Source organism: Bufo gargarizans, chromosome 1 (assembly GCF_014858855.1).
Source record: "Bufo gargarizans isolate SCDJY-AF-19 chromosome 1, ASM1485885v1, whole genome shotgun sequence".
In the NCBI taxonomy this organism is placed as follows: domain Eukaryota; kingdom Metazoa; phylum Chordata; class Amphibia; order Anura; family Bufonidae; genus Bufo; species Bufo gargarizans.
Genome location: NC_058080.1, coordinates 441416176 through 441433967, shown reverse-complemented (window position 1 = coordinate 441433967; position 17792 = coordinate 441416176). Strand labels below are relative to the sequence as shown.

The window sequence follows — 17792 nt, the reverse complement described above, 5'->3', positions numbered from 1 at the left end:
GATTCAGTCACACTTTACATGCTTCTGTAGTTCCAAGAAAACCCAGACTACCTAGTGGTCCCCTGGCACTGGAGAGATTAGGTTAATAAATCATCTGCTAGCTCTGAAAGGAAAGACAGACAGGAGAGGCTTGCCATCCAGACACCTACTTGAACGTATCAGCAGCAGCTGCAGCTTTGCCATTGTGGACATAGCAGACAGTCTGAGCGGCCACATCCATCTGACTGAAGCTTGTTATGGGAATTCCATGGTGGTTGGCATATTCAATCTGCCCGTATTGCGGTGGGGAGACAACTACATATAGCAGCTCCTCTGGCTTGTCTGTGCCATCAGTGGCCAGGAGAACATTAGTGCTTAAGATGACCCTGTCTCCTCTTGACACATGAAGTGTTTTCACAAATACTGCAATGTCTCCTGGTGGTAAAAAAAAATAGTGAGAATATAAAATGTTATTGTGATACGACTTTTAGATAAATTTGAATATACTGGCTTGATAAATCAATTTGGCATCATACTTTGTAGCCATAAATGAACAAATATAAAGACTATTTAGAATTATGTAAATTATGGAAATATAATGCAATATTCAGGATTATTTTCTCATACTTCTGTGGCATCTATAAGGTCAAGATAAGGTGGGCATACTTTCATTTGTCAACCGCATCCATGCCTATCTGGGACTTTAAAATTGATGGCCTATCCTTATTTTATGTGAATGGTGGCCTACTGATTCTTCCTCAACTGCAGATGCCTGATCCTTTGTTCCTTTGTTTCCACTGGAGATAAGCCATGCCAGAGTAGTCTGGCAACGCTTTATTACGGTTTCCTCACTGAAAACACACACGCTGGGAATGTATGTCTATGAGAGACTCAAAAAGAATTCCTGTGGGTCAAATGAGAGCTAAGCCCACTGCTATCTAAGGTGTCACTTTAAAGGGGTATTTTGCCAATTGTTTACGACCTGGATGCAGTGGCCAGAGATGGTCGATACTTCAGAAACAACTAAGGGTGTGACGCTATTTCCGTAGCGTCTATCCATGTGAATGAGAGTTAGGCAAACATTGTAGCGCAGTAAGCTATGCTGTTTCCAGAACTTGTGAGATGGGGAAATACTGCAGATCCAGTGTTTCAGTATCTCCCATTCACTTGTATGGCAGATACAGAAACAGCATATCACATCCCACTCAGCTGCTTTCGTATGTCTGACCACCCAAATGGTGGGGAAGCCCATAGAGAGATGGGGATACCTCTTTAACTCCTGGGAACTAATGACTTGCATGATATTGCTAAAATAATTTTTAGAAATTGGAGATATGGGTCCTAAAATCTCCCATAGTCCATAGCAGAGAGGAGGTGCCAATCATGTCTTAATCAGAAGGCAAGAAAGGACGGTAGCACACATAGGTAAGCTTACAAGAGAAAGACTGCACTCAGTTACCACACTTGGATTCAGGAGTATAGTCATGTCTCTCATGTTTGACTAGAGAGTACTTTTTCATTTATTTATAGATTGTAAGCTTAGGTGAATTTGAAATTTTTGCTGCTATGGACATAAAAATTGCAGGACATTGCCACACATCTGAACAACTGACTTTAGCTTAGGATTTGGATAAATGATAAAATTGACCTGAGCATTTGTGACAAATATGATTAAAGATAGAAATGTTTACCTTGTGGAAATAGGGTTAAGCTGGCCATACACATTATACTTTTGTTGGCTGAACCAGCCAAGAAAGATGGGTTTGGCCGACACACTTAGAGTATGGCTACACGTCAACGTGCGTTGTGCAACTTCTTGTCACTGAAAAGTCGAGCAACCTTTCCTGAAAGGATAGTCAATGGTGTCGCAATGCCACATGCTGCAACTGCGACGCTCGCAAAAGATCCATCTAAGGTGGGTTTTTCTGTAACTGTTGCATCACAGTCAAGGCATGTCACATATCGCTTTGCGATAAAAAAAAGTTTTCAGACACCAGAAGTCATGCGACACATGAGAGGTGGCATACAGAGTGGACTCAGCATGCATGTGGAACCTGCATTCCCTGAATTTAATGGCGGCCGGTATGGCACCAGTGAATGTAGTATATAGTGTTAGGTTCCCGTCTTATAGAGATCGCCTTGACGCTGGCAGACAGTCACAAATAATTTTGTGCACAATGTATTTGCCAAGAATCTCACATTTATGAGCGTAGCATTAGCACTAGTACATTTTCTATAGTGAGTATGGAACTATTGTATTTACTTTGCTATTTGGGTTTGTAGAGTGCTGTTGCATTGTTTGTTTTTTTGCTTTTGTACTTCAGCCATGGCGAAGTGCATCTGCACACTGGGATGTGCTGACTAACCCCCAATTTTTATTTTCTTTGCATGTCTCGCTATATATGTCACAGTGTAGCCTTAGCCTAATGTGTGGGGAGCTCCCGACTCTCACTGACAGATGATGTCGGGTAGAGAAGGGTGGTGCGGAAGTAATTTACCCAATCCTTTTGTTCTCCAAGGAAAGGAGTCTCCTCAGTGGCTGTCTATGTATGAGGAAGCTAGGAGGCAGATGGGAAAGATAGTTGTTGAAACAGCTATTGAATATGTATGGTCAGCTTTAGATAGATTTCCCACATATTTATCACAGAAAGATTTATCATTTATCCATCACATCACCACATATAAGAGCTGTTTTTATCTTCTCCCCCCAGTTGCCAATACATAAAATTAGTCATCATCAAGGACATGTTGCTGAGGAGCAACAAATTACTCAAGACCCCCTTTGCTTGTGATTGCTGGGATACCATTGGTGGGTGGGGTGGAGTCTCTAGTGATCTAACATGTATTATCTATTTTCATCAATGTTTTCTGTTGTATAAATTTAACTACAGTATATATTGTCAAACAACCTATACATATCTAACTTACCCTTCTCCATATCTTTAACTAGGATGTGAAATTGTAGCTCAGGAGACCTGTTCCTGCCATCCCACAGGTGGAAAGTAAAGCTGTCTTCATTTTTTGAACCAAGTGTTCCTCTGTGGACATATCTGATCAGATTCATATCAATGTCGTCTTGACTACATTTCATTCCAGTATTTAAGTTTATCCACTTTTCATGTACCTTTAAGCAGAAGAAATTTTCATTACAACCTTTTCAATTTGGACATTTAAAAAAGTAAATCTTAAAATGTATAAAAAATTTGACCATCTGTGTGTTACATACAATCTAAATAGCTGATGAATCTCTATTATACTTGTAAGGACTTATGCACACGACCGTATGTATTTTGTGGTCCGAAAAAAAAAGGATCCGCAAAAAATACAGATGACGCCCGTGTGCATTCCGTATTTTGCAGAACGGAACAGCTGGCCCCTAATAGAATAGTACAATCCTTGTCTGTAATGCGGACAATAATAGGACATGTTGTATTTTTGCGGGGAATGGAAATACAGACATCCGGAAACGGAATGCACAAGGAGTAACTTCCGTTTTTATGTTTGTGTACATGAGCCTTAACACAAATACAAGGAGATCTGAAAATGTCAGCTGAACTGACTGACTTTCTAATGTGTATGGAGGCCTTCCCACTCTCCCTTGATGGCAGATTCCAGGGGATATAGAGATTGGATAGTTGGATTTTAACATGGTCAATCATTTTATTCTTCAGGAGTTATGCCACTGCCAGAGCTATCTAGCAATGGCTTTCTCCACTCTCCCAGATTAGGACACATACATATGTATGGATGGGTCAGAAGAGATTCTGTGGACTGCTGACTCATGTGTACAACTAGTTTAAGGTGTATAAGTGATCTTACACAATAACAATGTAGATATGTCATGGCACATTTACATGGTCCAACTGAACAGGCAATTCCTTTCTGATAAGTGCCTGCTCGTCAGAGGTGGTCAGATCTGCATTTACATGCACAAATCACCTCCACTGTACGGGAAAGTGCCATTGCTCGTCCTCATACACATTCATTGTTTCTGGACAGCAGATCACCGTTTACACAGCACAACCTGATTCTGTTTCTAAATTATCTCAATAATGCATTTGATGCATGTGCAGTAGTGCTGATGGAGCATGCTCGGCCAAACACCAGTTCGGTTCGAGCATCTCGATGCTCGGCACTTCGCGGTATTCGGCTGTAAAGTGTGAGCATCCCAAAAATATCTGTGACATACAGTTTCCTTTTCCGTAGACGTTGTCCGATGCGGACAGTGACATTAGCTGCGCCACATCTCCAGTGTAAAGTGTGCGCATCCAAAAAATATCTGTGACATCCAGTGTACTTTTTCCGTAGACGGTGTCCGCTGCGGACAGTAACATTAGCTGCACCACATCTCCTGTGTAAAGTGTGTGCATCCCAAAAATATCTGTGACATCCAGTGTACTTTTTCTGTAGACAGTGTCTGCTGCGGACAGTGACATTAGCTGTGCCACATCTCCCGTGTAAAGTGTGCGCATCCCAAAAATATCTGACATCCAGTGTACTTTTTCCGTAGACGGTGTCCGCTGCGGACAGCAACATTAGCTGCGCTACATCTCCTGTGTAAAGTGTGTGCATCCCAAAAATATCTTCGACATCCAGTGTACTTTTTCAATAGACGGTGTCTGCTTCTGACAGTGACATTACCAGTGCCACATCTCCAGTGCAACTTGTGCGCTGAATTTTTTTTATCTGTGACATACAGTGTACTTTTTCAATAGACGGTGTTCGCTTCTGACAGTGACATTACCAGCTCCACATCTGCAGTGTAATGTGTACGCTGAATTTTTTTTCTGTGACATACAGTGTACTTTTTCAATAGAAGAAGTCCGCTTGACATTATCTGCGGGATATCTCCTGTGTGACGTTTCCACAATTCTAAATACCTTTTTTAATTTGTTTGTGCATACACTTTCAAATCCTACGCTACTGTACGTGTGACAGACTTTCAAGCATATATAACATTTAATAGGAAGAAGGTGAGCAGTAAGGAACGGGGCAGTGGCCGTGATGCTGATGGTGCACGCAGAGGCCGTGGCCCTGGGCACGGTGAAACTGTGCCTGCTGTCAGAACACAAGAAAAACAATCATCCACGATACCTAGCTTCATTTCCTAGTTTGCAGGGCGGCGCAGGACACCACTCTTGAAGTCAGACCAGTGTGACCAGGTGGTCGGTTGAATTGCAGCAGATAATGCTTCCAGTCTGTCTCCCACCAAGTCCAGTCTCAGTACCCAAGAGTCTGCTCAACACAATCCTCACCTGATCCTCCTTCCTCCCACCATACAGAGTCTGGGCAAACAAGTGATCCCACACTCGGATATTCTGAGGAGCTCTTTTCAGCGCCATTCCTTGACCTGGCCTTCTCGCCAAGCACGCTTGAAGAGGGACAGATCTTGTGCCCAAATTCCCAAACTCTTGAGCATAGACAGTCACAAGAAGATGACGGTGGGAAATGGCAATTGCTGTTTAATGAGGTGGATGATGATGAGACACAGTTGCCAATAAGTTCCCAGCCGCCACTATTTTTCAAGGTGTGCCATGCCCGCCTTACACCAACATGTGTCCCGTAACATCACACGTGCCCTGACCACAGGTCACAGGTGGACTTACCACCAGGATGTCCGGCAAGGACAGTATCGTGATGTTCCTTGAAAACCTTGTATCGCAGTTCTTCGGGAACAAACAACCTCCCTGGGGGACAGGAACCAGGAGCCCCCTCCTGGGCTCCCAACACCTCCATCTCCAATTCGGGATACAGAGCGGAAACCACAACCCCGTCAGCCAAAATCGGAGCAGGATCCTCTGAATCACCATATCATTCACGTCAAAACCGGAGAGGGGGAGGGGTCTGCCTTTATGTAAAGTCCGGTCTAAAGCCCACACTCCGCGAAGATATAAGTGAGGGACATGAACATGTGGAGTCAGTGTGGGTAGAGATACAGGGAGCTAAAAACAACAATAAATTACTAATAGGAGTTTACTATAAACCACCTAATATACCAGAGTCCACAGAAAATCTACTACTAAACGAGATAGACGAGGCGGCAAATCATAATGAGGTGGTTATTATGGGGGACTTCAACTACCCAGATATAGACTGGGAAACTGAAACTTGTATATCTCATAAGGGAAACAGGTTCTTGGCAATAACCAAAGACAATTACCTCTCCCAACTGGTTCAGGACCCGACTAGAGGGACGGCCATACTGGACTTAGTATTAACCAATAGGCCCGACAGAACAACAGACGTGCAGGTTGGGGGACACCTGGGAAATAGTGACCATAAAGTAATAACCTTCCAATTATCATTCAAAAGAGCGTTTCTACAGGGAGGAACAAAAATACCAAACTTCAAAAAAGCTAAATTTAGCCAACTAAGAGAGGCCATAGGCCAAACTAACTGGGACAAAGTCCTCAAAAATAAAAATACAGCCACAAAATGGGATATCTTTAAAAACATCCTAAAATCTCATTGTGAGAGGTACATACCGTATGGTAATAAAAGGTTAAGGAACAAAAAGAAACCAATGTGGATAAATAGAACTGTAAAGAAAGCAATAAATGACAAAAAGAAAGCATATCATTCACTGAAACAGGAGGGGAGCACGGAAGCACTGAAAAACTATAATGAAAAAAATAGAACATGTAAAAAACAAATAAAAGCGGCCAAACTAGAGACCGAGAGATTAATTGCCAAAGAGAGTAAAACTAACCCTAAAATGTTCTTCAATTATATAAATGTTAAAAAGTATAAATCTGAAGGTGTCGGCCCTTTATAGAGTAATGAGGGGGAAGTCGCAGAGAGCGATGAGGAGAAAGCAAAGCTGTTAAATATTTTTTTCTCCAACGTATTCACTGAGGAAAATAAATTGTCAGATGACATGCAGAATGTAAAAATAAATTCCCCATTAAAAGTGTCCTGTCTGACCCAGGAAGATGTACATCAGCGACTAAAAAAGATTAAAATAGACAAATCGCCAGGACCGGATGACATACACCCCCGTATCCTAAAGGAATTAAGTAATGTCATAGCCAGACCCTTATTTCTGATATTTGCAGACTCTATACTGACAGGGAATGTCCCACAGGATTGGCGTATGGCATATGTGGTGCCAATATTCAAAAAGGGGCCAAAAACATAGCCTGGAAACTATAGGCCGGTAAGTTTAACATCTGTTGTGGGTAAACTGTTTGAAGGTTTTCTGAGAGATGCTATATTAGAGCATCTCAACAGAAATAAGCAAATAACGCCATATCAGCATGGCTTCGTGAGGGATCGGTCATGTCAGACTAATTTAATCAGTTTCTATGAGGAGGTAAGTTCTAGACTTGACAGCGGTGAATCAATGGATGTCGTATATCTGGACTTCTCCAAAGCATTTGACACTGTACCACATAAAAGGTTAGTATATAAAATGAGAATGCTCGGACTGGGAGAAAACATCTGTATGTGGGTAAGTAACTGGCTCAGTGATAGAAAACAGAGGGTGGTTATTAACGGTACACACTCAGATTGGGTCACTGTCACTAGTGGGGTACCTCAGGGGTCAGTATTGGGCCCTATTCTCTTCAATATATTTATTAATGATCTTGTAGAAGGCTTGCATAGTAAAGTATCAATTTTCGCAGATGACACTAAACTGTGTAAAGTAATTTACACTGATGAGGACAGTATACTACTACAGAGGGATCTGGATAGATTGGAGGCTTGAGCAGATAAGTGGCAGATGAGGTTTAACACTGATAAATGTAAAGTTATGCACATGGGAAGGAAAAATGCAAGTCACCCGTACATACTAAATGGTAAAACACTCGGTAACACTGACATGGAAAAGGATCTAGGAATTTTAATAAACAGCAAACTAAGCTGCAAAAACCAGTGTCAGGCAGCTGCTGCCAAGGCCAACAAGATAATGGGTTGCATCAGAAGGGGCATAGATTCCCGTGATAAGAACATAGTCCTACCACTTTACAAATCGCTAGTCAGACCACACATGGAGTACTGTGTACAGTTCTGGGCTCCTGTAAACAAGGCAGACATAGCAGAGCTGGAGAAGGTCCAGAGGAGGGCATCTAAAGTAATAACTGGAATGGGGCAACTACAGTACCCTGAAAGATTATCAAAATTAGGGTTATTCACTTTAGAAAAAAGACGACTGAGGGGAGATCTAATTAATATGTATAAATATATCAGGGGTCAGTACAGAGATCTATCCCATCAGCTATTTATCCCCAGGACTGTGACTGTGACGAGGGGACATCCTCTGCGTCTGGAGGAAAGAAGGTTTGTACACAAACATAGAAAAGGATTATTTACGGTAAGAGCAGTGAGACTATGGAACTCTCTGCCTGAGGAGGTGGTGATGGTGAGTACAATAAAGGAATTCAAGAGGGGCCTGGACGTATTTCTGGAGCTTAATAATATTACAGGCTATAGCTACTAGAGAGGGGTCGTTGATCCAGGGAGTTATTCTGATTGCCTGATTGGAGTCGGGAAGAAAGTTTATATTCCCCTAAAGTGGAGAAAATTGGCTTCTACCTCACAGGGTTTTTTTTTTTTTTTGCCTTCCTCTGGATCAACTTGCAGGATAACAGGCCGAACTGGATGGACAAATGTCTTTTTTCGGCCTTATGTACTATGTTACTATGTTACCTCCCCCAGGAAAACTGCGAGACAACGCATCTGCCTTGATGTTTTTGACCCCCGGACGAAAAGTAACAACAAAATTGAACCTGGTAAAAAACAGTGACCATCTGGCCTGTCTAGGGTTCAGACGCTTGGCAGATTGCAGGTAAGCCAAATTTTTATGATCCGTATAGACAGTAATGGGGTGAGAAGCCCCCTCCAACCAGTGACGCCATTCCTCAAAGGCCAACTTTATACCTAGCAACTCTCTATCTCCCATATCATAGTTCCTCTCGGCGACCGAGAGGTTCTTGGAAAAGAAAGCACACAGGACCCATTTGCCAGGAGAAGAACCCTGCGACAGCACCGCTCCCACCCCCACTTCTGATGTATCCACCTCCACCACGAATGGTTGAGACACATCGGGCTGCACCAGAATGGGAGCAGACGCAAAACACTCCTTAATAGTCTAAAAGGCCTGCAATGCCTCCTCCGACCAAACAGAGACGTCAGTGCCCTTCTTTGTCATATCAGTCAGAGGTTTAACAATTGTGGAATAGTTTAGAATAAATTTTCTATAATAGTAAGTAAACCCCAAAAACCGCATCAAAGCTGATTCTGATTCTCTGGTCGGTCCCATTCCAGAACCGCCCAGACTTTTTCGGGGTCCATACGAAAACCAGAGTCGGAAAGCAGATATCCCAAAAATGGAAGCTCCTGCACAGAAAACACACATTTTTCCAATTTGGCATATAACTTATTCTCCTGAAGGATCGTCAAAACCTGTCTCACATGATCCTGATGGGTCTTCAGATCAGGAGAGTAAATTAAAATGTAATCTAAGTAAACTTCCACGAACCTCCCCACCAAGTGATGAAAAATGTCATTGACGAATCGCTGAAATACTGATGGCGCGTTCGTCAACCCAAAAGGCATAACCAGATTCTCAAAATGACCCTCGTGCGTATTGAAGACAGTCTTCCACTCATCCCCTTCCTTGATTCTGATCAGAATGTAGGCCCCTCTCAAATCCAACTTGGAGAACACCCTGGCACCAACAATCTGATCAAAAAGGTCGGAGATCAAAGGAAGGGGATACGGATCCCGGACCGTAATATGGTTCAATTCCCGAAAATCCAAGCACGATCTCAGTGATCCATCCTTTTTCTTGACAACGAAAAAACCTACTGCCACCGGAGACTTAGATGGCCTAATATGACCTTTTGCCAAACTCTCGGCGATATACTTTCGCATGACCTCTCTTTCAGGTTGGGAAAGATTGTAAAGGCGAGACTTTGGCAACTTAGCTCCTGGGATGAGATTAACTGGACAATCATAGTCACGATGAGGGGGCAATTCCTGGGTCCCACCCTCCAAAAAGACATCCGCAAAGTCTGAGAGATTGAGGTAGAACCGCAGTGGACACCCCAGAGATAGATGTGCCAAGACAATTCTCCAAACAAAAATTCTCCCCAACCAATAATTTGTCTTGCTTGCCAATCAATAATTGGATTATGTTTTGTCAACCACGGTAAACCTAGGACTATAGGAGCAGGCAAATCCCTCATGACAAAACAAGATATAAACTCTACATGTGAATCACCCACCCTCAACTGAATACCATGTGCAATATGAGTGAGACTCCTTTGAGAAAGAGGTGAAGAATCTATTGCAAACACCGGAATCTCCCTTTCTAAAGTGTACGTACTTAGACCCAGATTTTGAAGAAAGAGAAAGTCAATAAGGTTTAACCCAGCACCACAGTCAATGAATACCTCCACAGAAAATTTTCTTGAGTCTAGCACCACCATAGCTGGAAGGAGAAAACGAGAATTACAGGGAGCTTGCATACCTGCTTGTTCCACTACTCCATTCACGTCCAAGAGTCAGGATGTTTTTTTTTTTCTTTCATATCATCATGCGGTTTAACAAAAGGACAAGCAAAAACAAAATGGTCACTTTTTCCACAGTAGTAACATAGTTTATGTAATCTCCTAAAGTTTTTCCTATCAGAACGAAAAGATATCTGACCCAACTGCATGGATTCCTCCCCTACCCCAGAGTTATAAGTAATATCACCCTGGGCAGCAGGTGAGACGAGACCACACGCAGAAGGGATCCCTTGCGCGGAGGGACCCTTACACCTCTCTTTGATACATCTATCCAACCGTATAGCCAAATACATGGCATTCTCTAGAGTATCCGGGTACTCATGAAAAGCCAGGGCATCTTTCAACCTCTCAGAAAACCCCTGACAAAACTGACTACGTAACGCAGGGTCGTTCCAACCTGACTCAGTAGCCCATCTCCTAAACTCCACGCAGTAAACCTCTGCAGTATGTTCACCCTGTAATAAGTTACGCAATTTAGATTCTGCCATCGAGACCCGATCTGGGTCATCGTAAATCAATCCCAGGGCTTTGAAAAATTCCTCCACTGACCGGAGGGCCAGAGAACCGGGCGGCAGAGAAAAGGCCCAGGATTGCAGGTCCCCTTTAAGCAGAGACATGATGATACCAACCCTCTGACTTTCATCACCTGACGAAAATGGACGTAGTCGAAAAAACTGTTTGCATGACTCTTTAAAGCGGATAAAATCATCCGCACCCCCTGTAAATTTCTCGGGAAGAACGACTTTAGGCTCCCCACCAATTTGACCTGCACCTGATGCCAGAACACTCTGACACTGTGTGACCGAACTACGCAGATCCGCAACCTCTAGGGATAATCCCTGCATGCGGTCAACCAGTGCATCAATTGACGCAATCACAAAACCGCTGAGTAATGGCAGTCACAGTATGGCGGGTTATAATGTCTCGGCGGACAGGAACTCAGATACACAAACAACCAAATACACAAGTGTCTAGGCTAGATGCTGGGGACAGGTCACCTCCTAGCACATCCCTGACTTATATCCCTATGCTGCTAAACCCACTTTCAGACCTTGATGGTAGGTAAGAAGTGTCCTCGTGCCTGGGCTGCAAACACCCTAGAATCCCTGAGATGGTGAAAGGGGAGAAGGGGCAGAAGACACACAAATAGCCTAGACCGCAAACAACACAAACAGAAATAAAACTTATCTGAGCTGGAACAGACAATCCTTCCTTCCTGAATCCAAGACCAGAATGAATACTATAACCCACACGGCCCTCTGGGATAGAAGGCAATTTAAGCCAATGACCCCACCCAGAGCACCTGAAGGAAGGCGGATCCATCATGATTCCAAAACAAACAAAAAGGTTAGACATGTGCTGCCAATCTGACAGACCTCCGCACACCGTCCGAACAAGGCATGACAGTACTACTCAGACAACATTGTTCCCAGCAGCAACCTAGGAGTCCAAGATGCATCCAGACATCCTCCCCATGCTGTTCCCGAATCATTTTGGTGGTGTTTCCATCAATTTCTGACCTTTTTCTATGAACCAGACACCCCTCTTCAGAGCAGGGGATGCCTGGTTTAATGCTCGGGTTCTCCTGTTGACTTCCATTGTTCTCAGGTGCTCAGTAGAGCACCCGAGCATCCCGAGGTGTTTAGCCCGAGCACTTTGGTACTCGATCAACACTAATGTGCAATACATGGCTGAAGCCATAGTACCAACCACGTACTGTGCGGACACCAAATGCATTGTCGTGAAACTTCAGGGCCAGGTTTCAGAACAGACTGCCTGGCACAATGAGTCAGTCAAAGACATGGGGCATGGCCAGCAGAGTGGGGGCATGGTCGACAGAGAAAACTGGGTGGAGCCTCTGGGTGCAACAATGTGCAACAGCAATGCCCTTGTTGCACCAAGAGACTAATTTACTTAACATACAAACATTTCTTTCTCTGAATTAGAGGTACATATTGAGAAGCAACAAACAGCAATAGATACTGGTGACAAGTGCAGATCTAGCAAGGCAGATGGATTTAGTTACATGTATGTGATGACAGATTCCCTTCAAGTACTTCTCCACAATATCTACATAGTTTGGGAAATCACCATGTAAGGTGATGCCAATCTGCATTGTACCCTCTGCATTTAGAACATTGGCCTGTATGCATTTTCCCAGTCTTTAAAAGAAAGTTTGCTGAATAATGTGTTCAAATACAAGATTGAGAGATCGTATAATTATTATTCAAGTAAATCAGGGGAATTTGGTTATATATATATTTAAAAAAAATCCAATGGTCTTCAGTACCCCAACACCCTTAATTCACCATCTTTGTTACTTGAAATAGGGAGGACCCACGGGATGATACAGCAGCACGTTGTTTGCTGGCGGCAGATGCTGTTTACACAGCATGATCTGCTTTGGGCAAACGATGATTTTTATGTCTGCATGAATGATCTATTACGGTTCATCAGGTAATTGGCGGCACTTTTATACCAGATAATCGCTAACTATGAACACTCGTTAGCGGTTATCTGCGGGATTCTCGGCCAGTGTAAAGGACCCCTAAAGCTCTAGATAGTTTTGAAACCCGATTTAGATGGAAGATCCATCAAGGATAAGAATAGCGAACTAGTACAATAACATACTATATATTTTTTGTATAAAAAAAACTCAACTGTAAAAATTTATAGTAAAACTGACAGCTTTTATATTAAAACAACAACTAGAAAATTATGCCATACATTTTTTTTATCTTCGAGAGCTGTAAAAGGATTTTTTTTTTTTTTTTTTACGGAGTCTCTATGTACATATGGCTTCTATGTAGCTGCTTGCACAACAACACCAACAATCCCCCTACTGCAGATGTGATTTTAAGATCATTTTACTTGGACAATATTTAAATAGCATGTACATAGTAAATGTTACCACTATATACAGTTATTTCAGTATTAGCCTTCACAACCCCTTTAAGAACTGAGCATTGTTCTATTCCTGCTACAAGAAACATATTAGAAAAAGTATAAACCTTCATTTGAAGTTCTCCTTGGCCTGGAGTTTGGTCAATTATGTAGTAAATTTCTTCTCTGGGAGTGTCCTTATCTTCAGCTGACAGTACAGCACTTGAAATAATGTAATTTTCACCCAGGCTCAGCACTACTTCACAGTGCCTTCAGAAGAAAGTATTAACACATCGATTCAATTAAGATTGCTACAAGGAAGCTCTCTGCATTTGTACAACTTTTATCCATTCATTGATAATATAATTATTGAAGACTGACATTATTTATTGTGTAGGTATTAAAGAGAAAATCAACCAAAAGGGTGATTAAGGCCTAAACCGGCTGCTGACGGAGATCTAGCAGTATTTTTGTATAATGTAGCATTGTACCATTTTACCATATGATACTTTGATTCAGTTTCCTCTCTCTTATACCACCTCCTGATTGTCTTGTCCTAATGAAATTGGGTATTTTTAAAGTATTAGTATTAGTACTCCTCTTGCAACAAAAAAATAAATGGGTGCAGTACCCTCTGTGTACCGTATTTTTCGCCCCATAACACAAGTGGGGGTGAAAATGCCCCTGCATCTAATGGGGCGAATACTAATGAAGCGCTTCCATTATGGAAGCACTTATTAGTTCCAGAGAACCGGGAAGCGGTGAAGTCTCTGTACTCACCGTTTCCTGGTCCTCGGCTGTCGGCTGTGCAGGGCTGCACACAGCGTGAGGGCGGTCTGTGATCTCACACTGTGGCAAGCCTTCACAGCACAGCCGACAGCAGGAGGAAGTGGATCGAGATGTAGGTGAGGAGCGGTGGCGCCCGGAGCAGGATAGGTAAGTCATTTTTATTTTAAGTTTTCTGGGGCATGAGGGCTCATATAGGGGCTACTAAGAGGCATGGGGGCACATATGGTGGCTGCACATAAGCATGGGGGCTGCTAAGAGGCATGGGGGCACATACGGTGGCTGCACATAGGCATGGGGGCTCATATGGTGGCTGCTAACAGGTATGGGGGCTCAAATGGGGGCTGCTAATAGGCATGGGGGCACATATGGGGACTGCTTATAGGCATGGGGGCTGCTAAGAGGCATGGGGGCTCATATGGGGCTGCTAAGTGGAATGGGGGATCATATGGGGGCTGATAAGAGGCATGGGGGCTCATATGGAGGCTGATAACAGGCACGGGGGCTGATTACAGGCAATGGGGGCTGATGAGAGGCAATGGGGCTCTTATCTGAAGTCTGATTAGGGGTCATTCACATTGGGGTCTGATCTGAGGGTCTTACTGGGGTCTTATTAACATTGGGTGTTTTATGGGGGCTGTGAGCTGAGGTCTGATTTATATTAAGGGTTTTGACTGCTGGTCTGACCTGAGGGCTAATGAAAAATATTTTTTTCTTATTGTTCTCCTCTAAAACCTAGGTGCGTCTTATGGGCCGGTGCTTCTTATAGGGCGCAAAAATACGGTATGTAGATGGGATAGATCATTCCCATACAAAAGGCATAGACACTTGTAGGAAATAAACCACTTTGTGGCTTTAGGTGGCTGCATGATTTGGAATATTGAAGATCTCCAGTACTCACATGATATGACCAGGGCTTGATTTATAGTTGGTGCTTTATAACATGCTATGTATTAAACTTTATTTTCTGGAGAATGACAGATGTCCAAGTAAAACTGGTATTAAAGTATCACAGTAGAAGACATATTCCATTTTCAGTGCTGCTGTAGACATGATCCTAGCTTGTCTATATGGTATGTACATCACACTTACTTTGTAAGGACTGGTTTTTCATCATTAACCCCAATAATGGTAACATAGATGGTTCTCTCCACTTCATGTTGTCCATCCGACAATCGGATTGTGAAGCTGTCAGCCAGGTTTTCAGAGTCATCATGCACATATGCTAGCTTCATACCTATCAGTGTAAAAATACATAAACAGGGCTATGAAAATGAGCTAAAAAAAAAAAAGGCAAATAGTGGGGCACAGGAAATGGTTCATAATACACAAATACATACCCATCCCTTTACATTCATATTTCTCCTCTATGTATTATATTTAATGTTTTTATGTTTTTAAGATATATATATATAGCACGTTTATCGACTTTTGGTGACCTGCGCTTTGCCACTCTACTTTCAGAAGTGGAGTGAGAAGATTGTCATATTTTACCAGTAGCTCACTTTTAAGTCCATGCCAGGCATCTCCCCAGGTGTACTTTCACTGAGATAGGCACAACATTACATGTGGCAAATAAAATAAAAAAAATTGTCTTTCACAAACTGTGATATGTAGAGCTAGATAGCCGGCTTTTTAGTGTATTCTAAAAATATAAACATTTCTATAAATGTACACTGACTTGTGTGAACATTAATGGATATATTATCAGTAAAACGCCTAAACTGTAGAACAATGCCATGCAAGTGAATGTTTTTTTTTAACAGAGAAACAAAAGAGAAAGTTCTGAGCAGAAATACTGCTATCTATCATCTATCTAATATCTGTGTCTCAGTCTGGCTCACTGTGACACTGTGTCGCCGTGTAAGGCTGGCTGCCTGCGCTCCTGCGTACTGAAGTTTCCCCTGAATGCTGGGTGGGTTCTCCTCACCTCAGCACATGACTATCTATCTATCTATCTATTGTGTCCTTTTATTCACCCATGCATTTGCAATGTTTCACCCTCTTACTGAGACTTTTTTCTATCTATTATCTATCTATAAAGCAAATGATGAGGCAGCACTCCGGTATCAGTGAAGGGTGTTAGACCCGTTTATTTCCCCAGTCGCAACGTTTCAGCCCAGCTCAATGAGGCCTTCGTCAAGCAGTAAAAAACTTAAATACTCATTATGTGATTAGAATACATGATTGCATAATTAATAACCAATAAACATAATTATCTGTATGTACATTCATAAAGGTAATTCCATGATTAAAAAATGACATGATTGCAATGTCTCATATTGAATAACTCATAAAACGCCATATAGTGTAGATAAGATGAGTAAAAAAATAAGATAGGTAAAGTGCCCACTGCATAAATGGTTAATAACCTCACCTGTGTGTAGTGCAATTATTACAAGTCAAAAACAGCAACAGCTGCATTGTACAAAGTGATCAAAAACACCTACTACATTATTGGTGGTTCCAGTGGAAAGGATGGCGTCCCCAGCTGTGCAATGCACATGTCAGAGCGATCCTGACGCATAAAACTGCGCTCACCAGGACGTGCATCACGTGACTCCAGAACGTCAACTCGCTTATCACGTGAGCGTTCCAAGAGGTATGATGGCAATGTCCAGGGGAGGAGGGAGAGACGCGGCCGGTCACCTGGCCGGCATTATCACATGACTCTGACACACATATAAATGAAAGTAAATACAAATACTATAATGGCCAAAATAGGAAACAGCTTTATAGGACATGATAGTCAAATAAAATATATTGCATATAAAAGCTGTTATGTAAAGAAAAACAAGGCACAAGAATTTTGTATAGAGATGTGAAAGTTTAATGCCATATAAAAAAAATTGATCATTATATATTGAGGGTTCAAAGAAAGATAAAGAGGGAGGTGCTGACAACTAGAGATGAGCGAATAGAAGCTGACGAAGTGGAATTCGATTCGAATTTCAGGAAAAATTAGATTCACAACGAATGCAAATTTCTTTCTTCGTGATAACGAATCGCAATTTTCTTAAAATGGCGGCTACACGTGTGAGGACTGAGGACATGGGGCAAGGAACTCTGGGAAGGCAGGATCGCCCAGATTGACATAACTGCATGCAGCCAATAAGCAGCCAATAAGCAGCCAGCCCTGTGATGTCACAGCCCTCTAAATACGTCAGCCATCTTACAGTCAGACATTTTCCAGCGTTCAGAGTGCAGGAACAGACGTGTGAAGGTGCTAGGGACAGCAAGTGGTGCTGTTTCCACCCTCCCCACTTCATGACTGGTCAACTATTTTGGCTTTCGACCTGACTGACATCATCATTTATTTGACACGTCTTCTGATCTGTCAGAAGGAAGTAAAAATGAGACGCACAACGGATCCTGTCTGTGTAACAGCTGTAAGGCCTTTATGGTCCCATCAGAATTGGCTTATGATTTGGTAGCCAAAAGCAGGAGTGGTTACAAAACACAGAAGACATGCAAATATTCCATTCACGTGTCATCTCTGTGTTGGATCCACTCGTTTTTTTTTTTGCCTTTAGCAATACAGATGGATTATTGAGCAAATGCTGACCGAGTGAAGGCGTATTCTTCACAGGATCCGTGGGGAAAATTAATCAGAGACGCCAACACAAACTT

General features: G+C 42.5%; 1 protein-coding gene across 1 annotated transcript in view; it reads right to left on the bottom strand.

Moving 5' to 3' along the window:
• FREM1 (FRAS1 related extracellular matrix 1) overlaps positions 1–17792 on the bottom strand; it is a 197898-nt gene that overhangs the window by 60414 nt on the left and 119692 nt on the right. The window contains exons 21-24 of the mRNA XM_044272263.1: positions 15255–15399; positions 13505–13646; positions 2908–3103; positions 150–414 (exon numbers count right to left, since the gene is read on the bottom strand). Coding sequence (XP_044128198.1) covers positions 150–414; positions 2908–3103; positions 13505–13646; positions 15255–15399 — 748 coding nt within the window. The remainder of the gene's footprint in view (positions 1–149; positions 415–2907; positions 3104–13504; positions 13647–15254; positions 15400–17792) is intronic.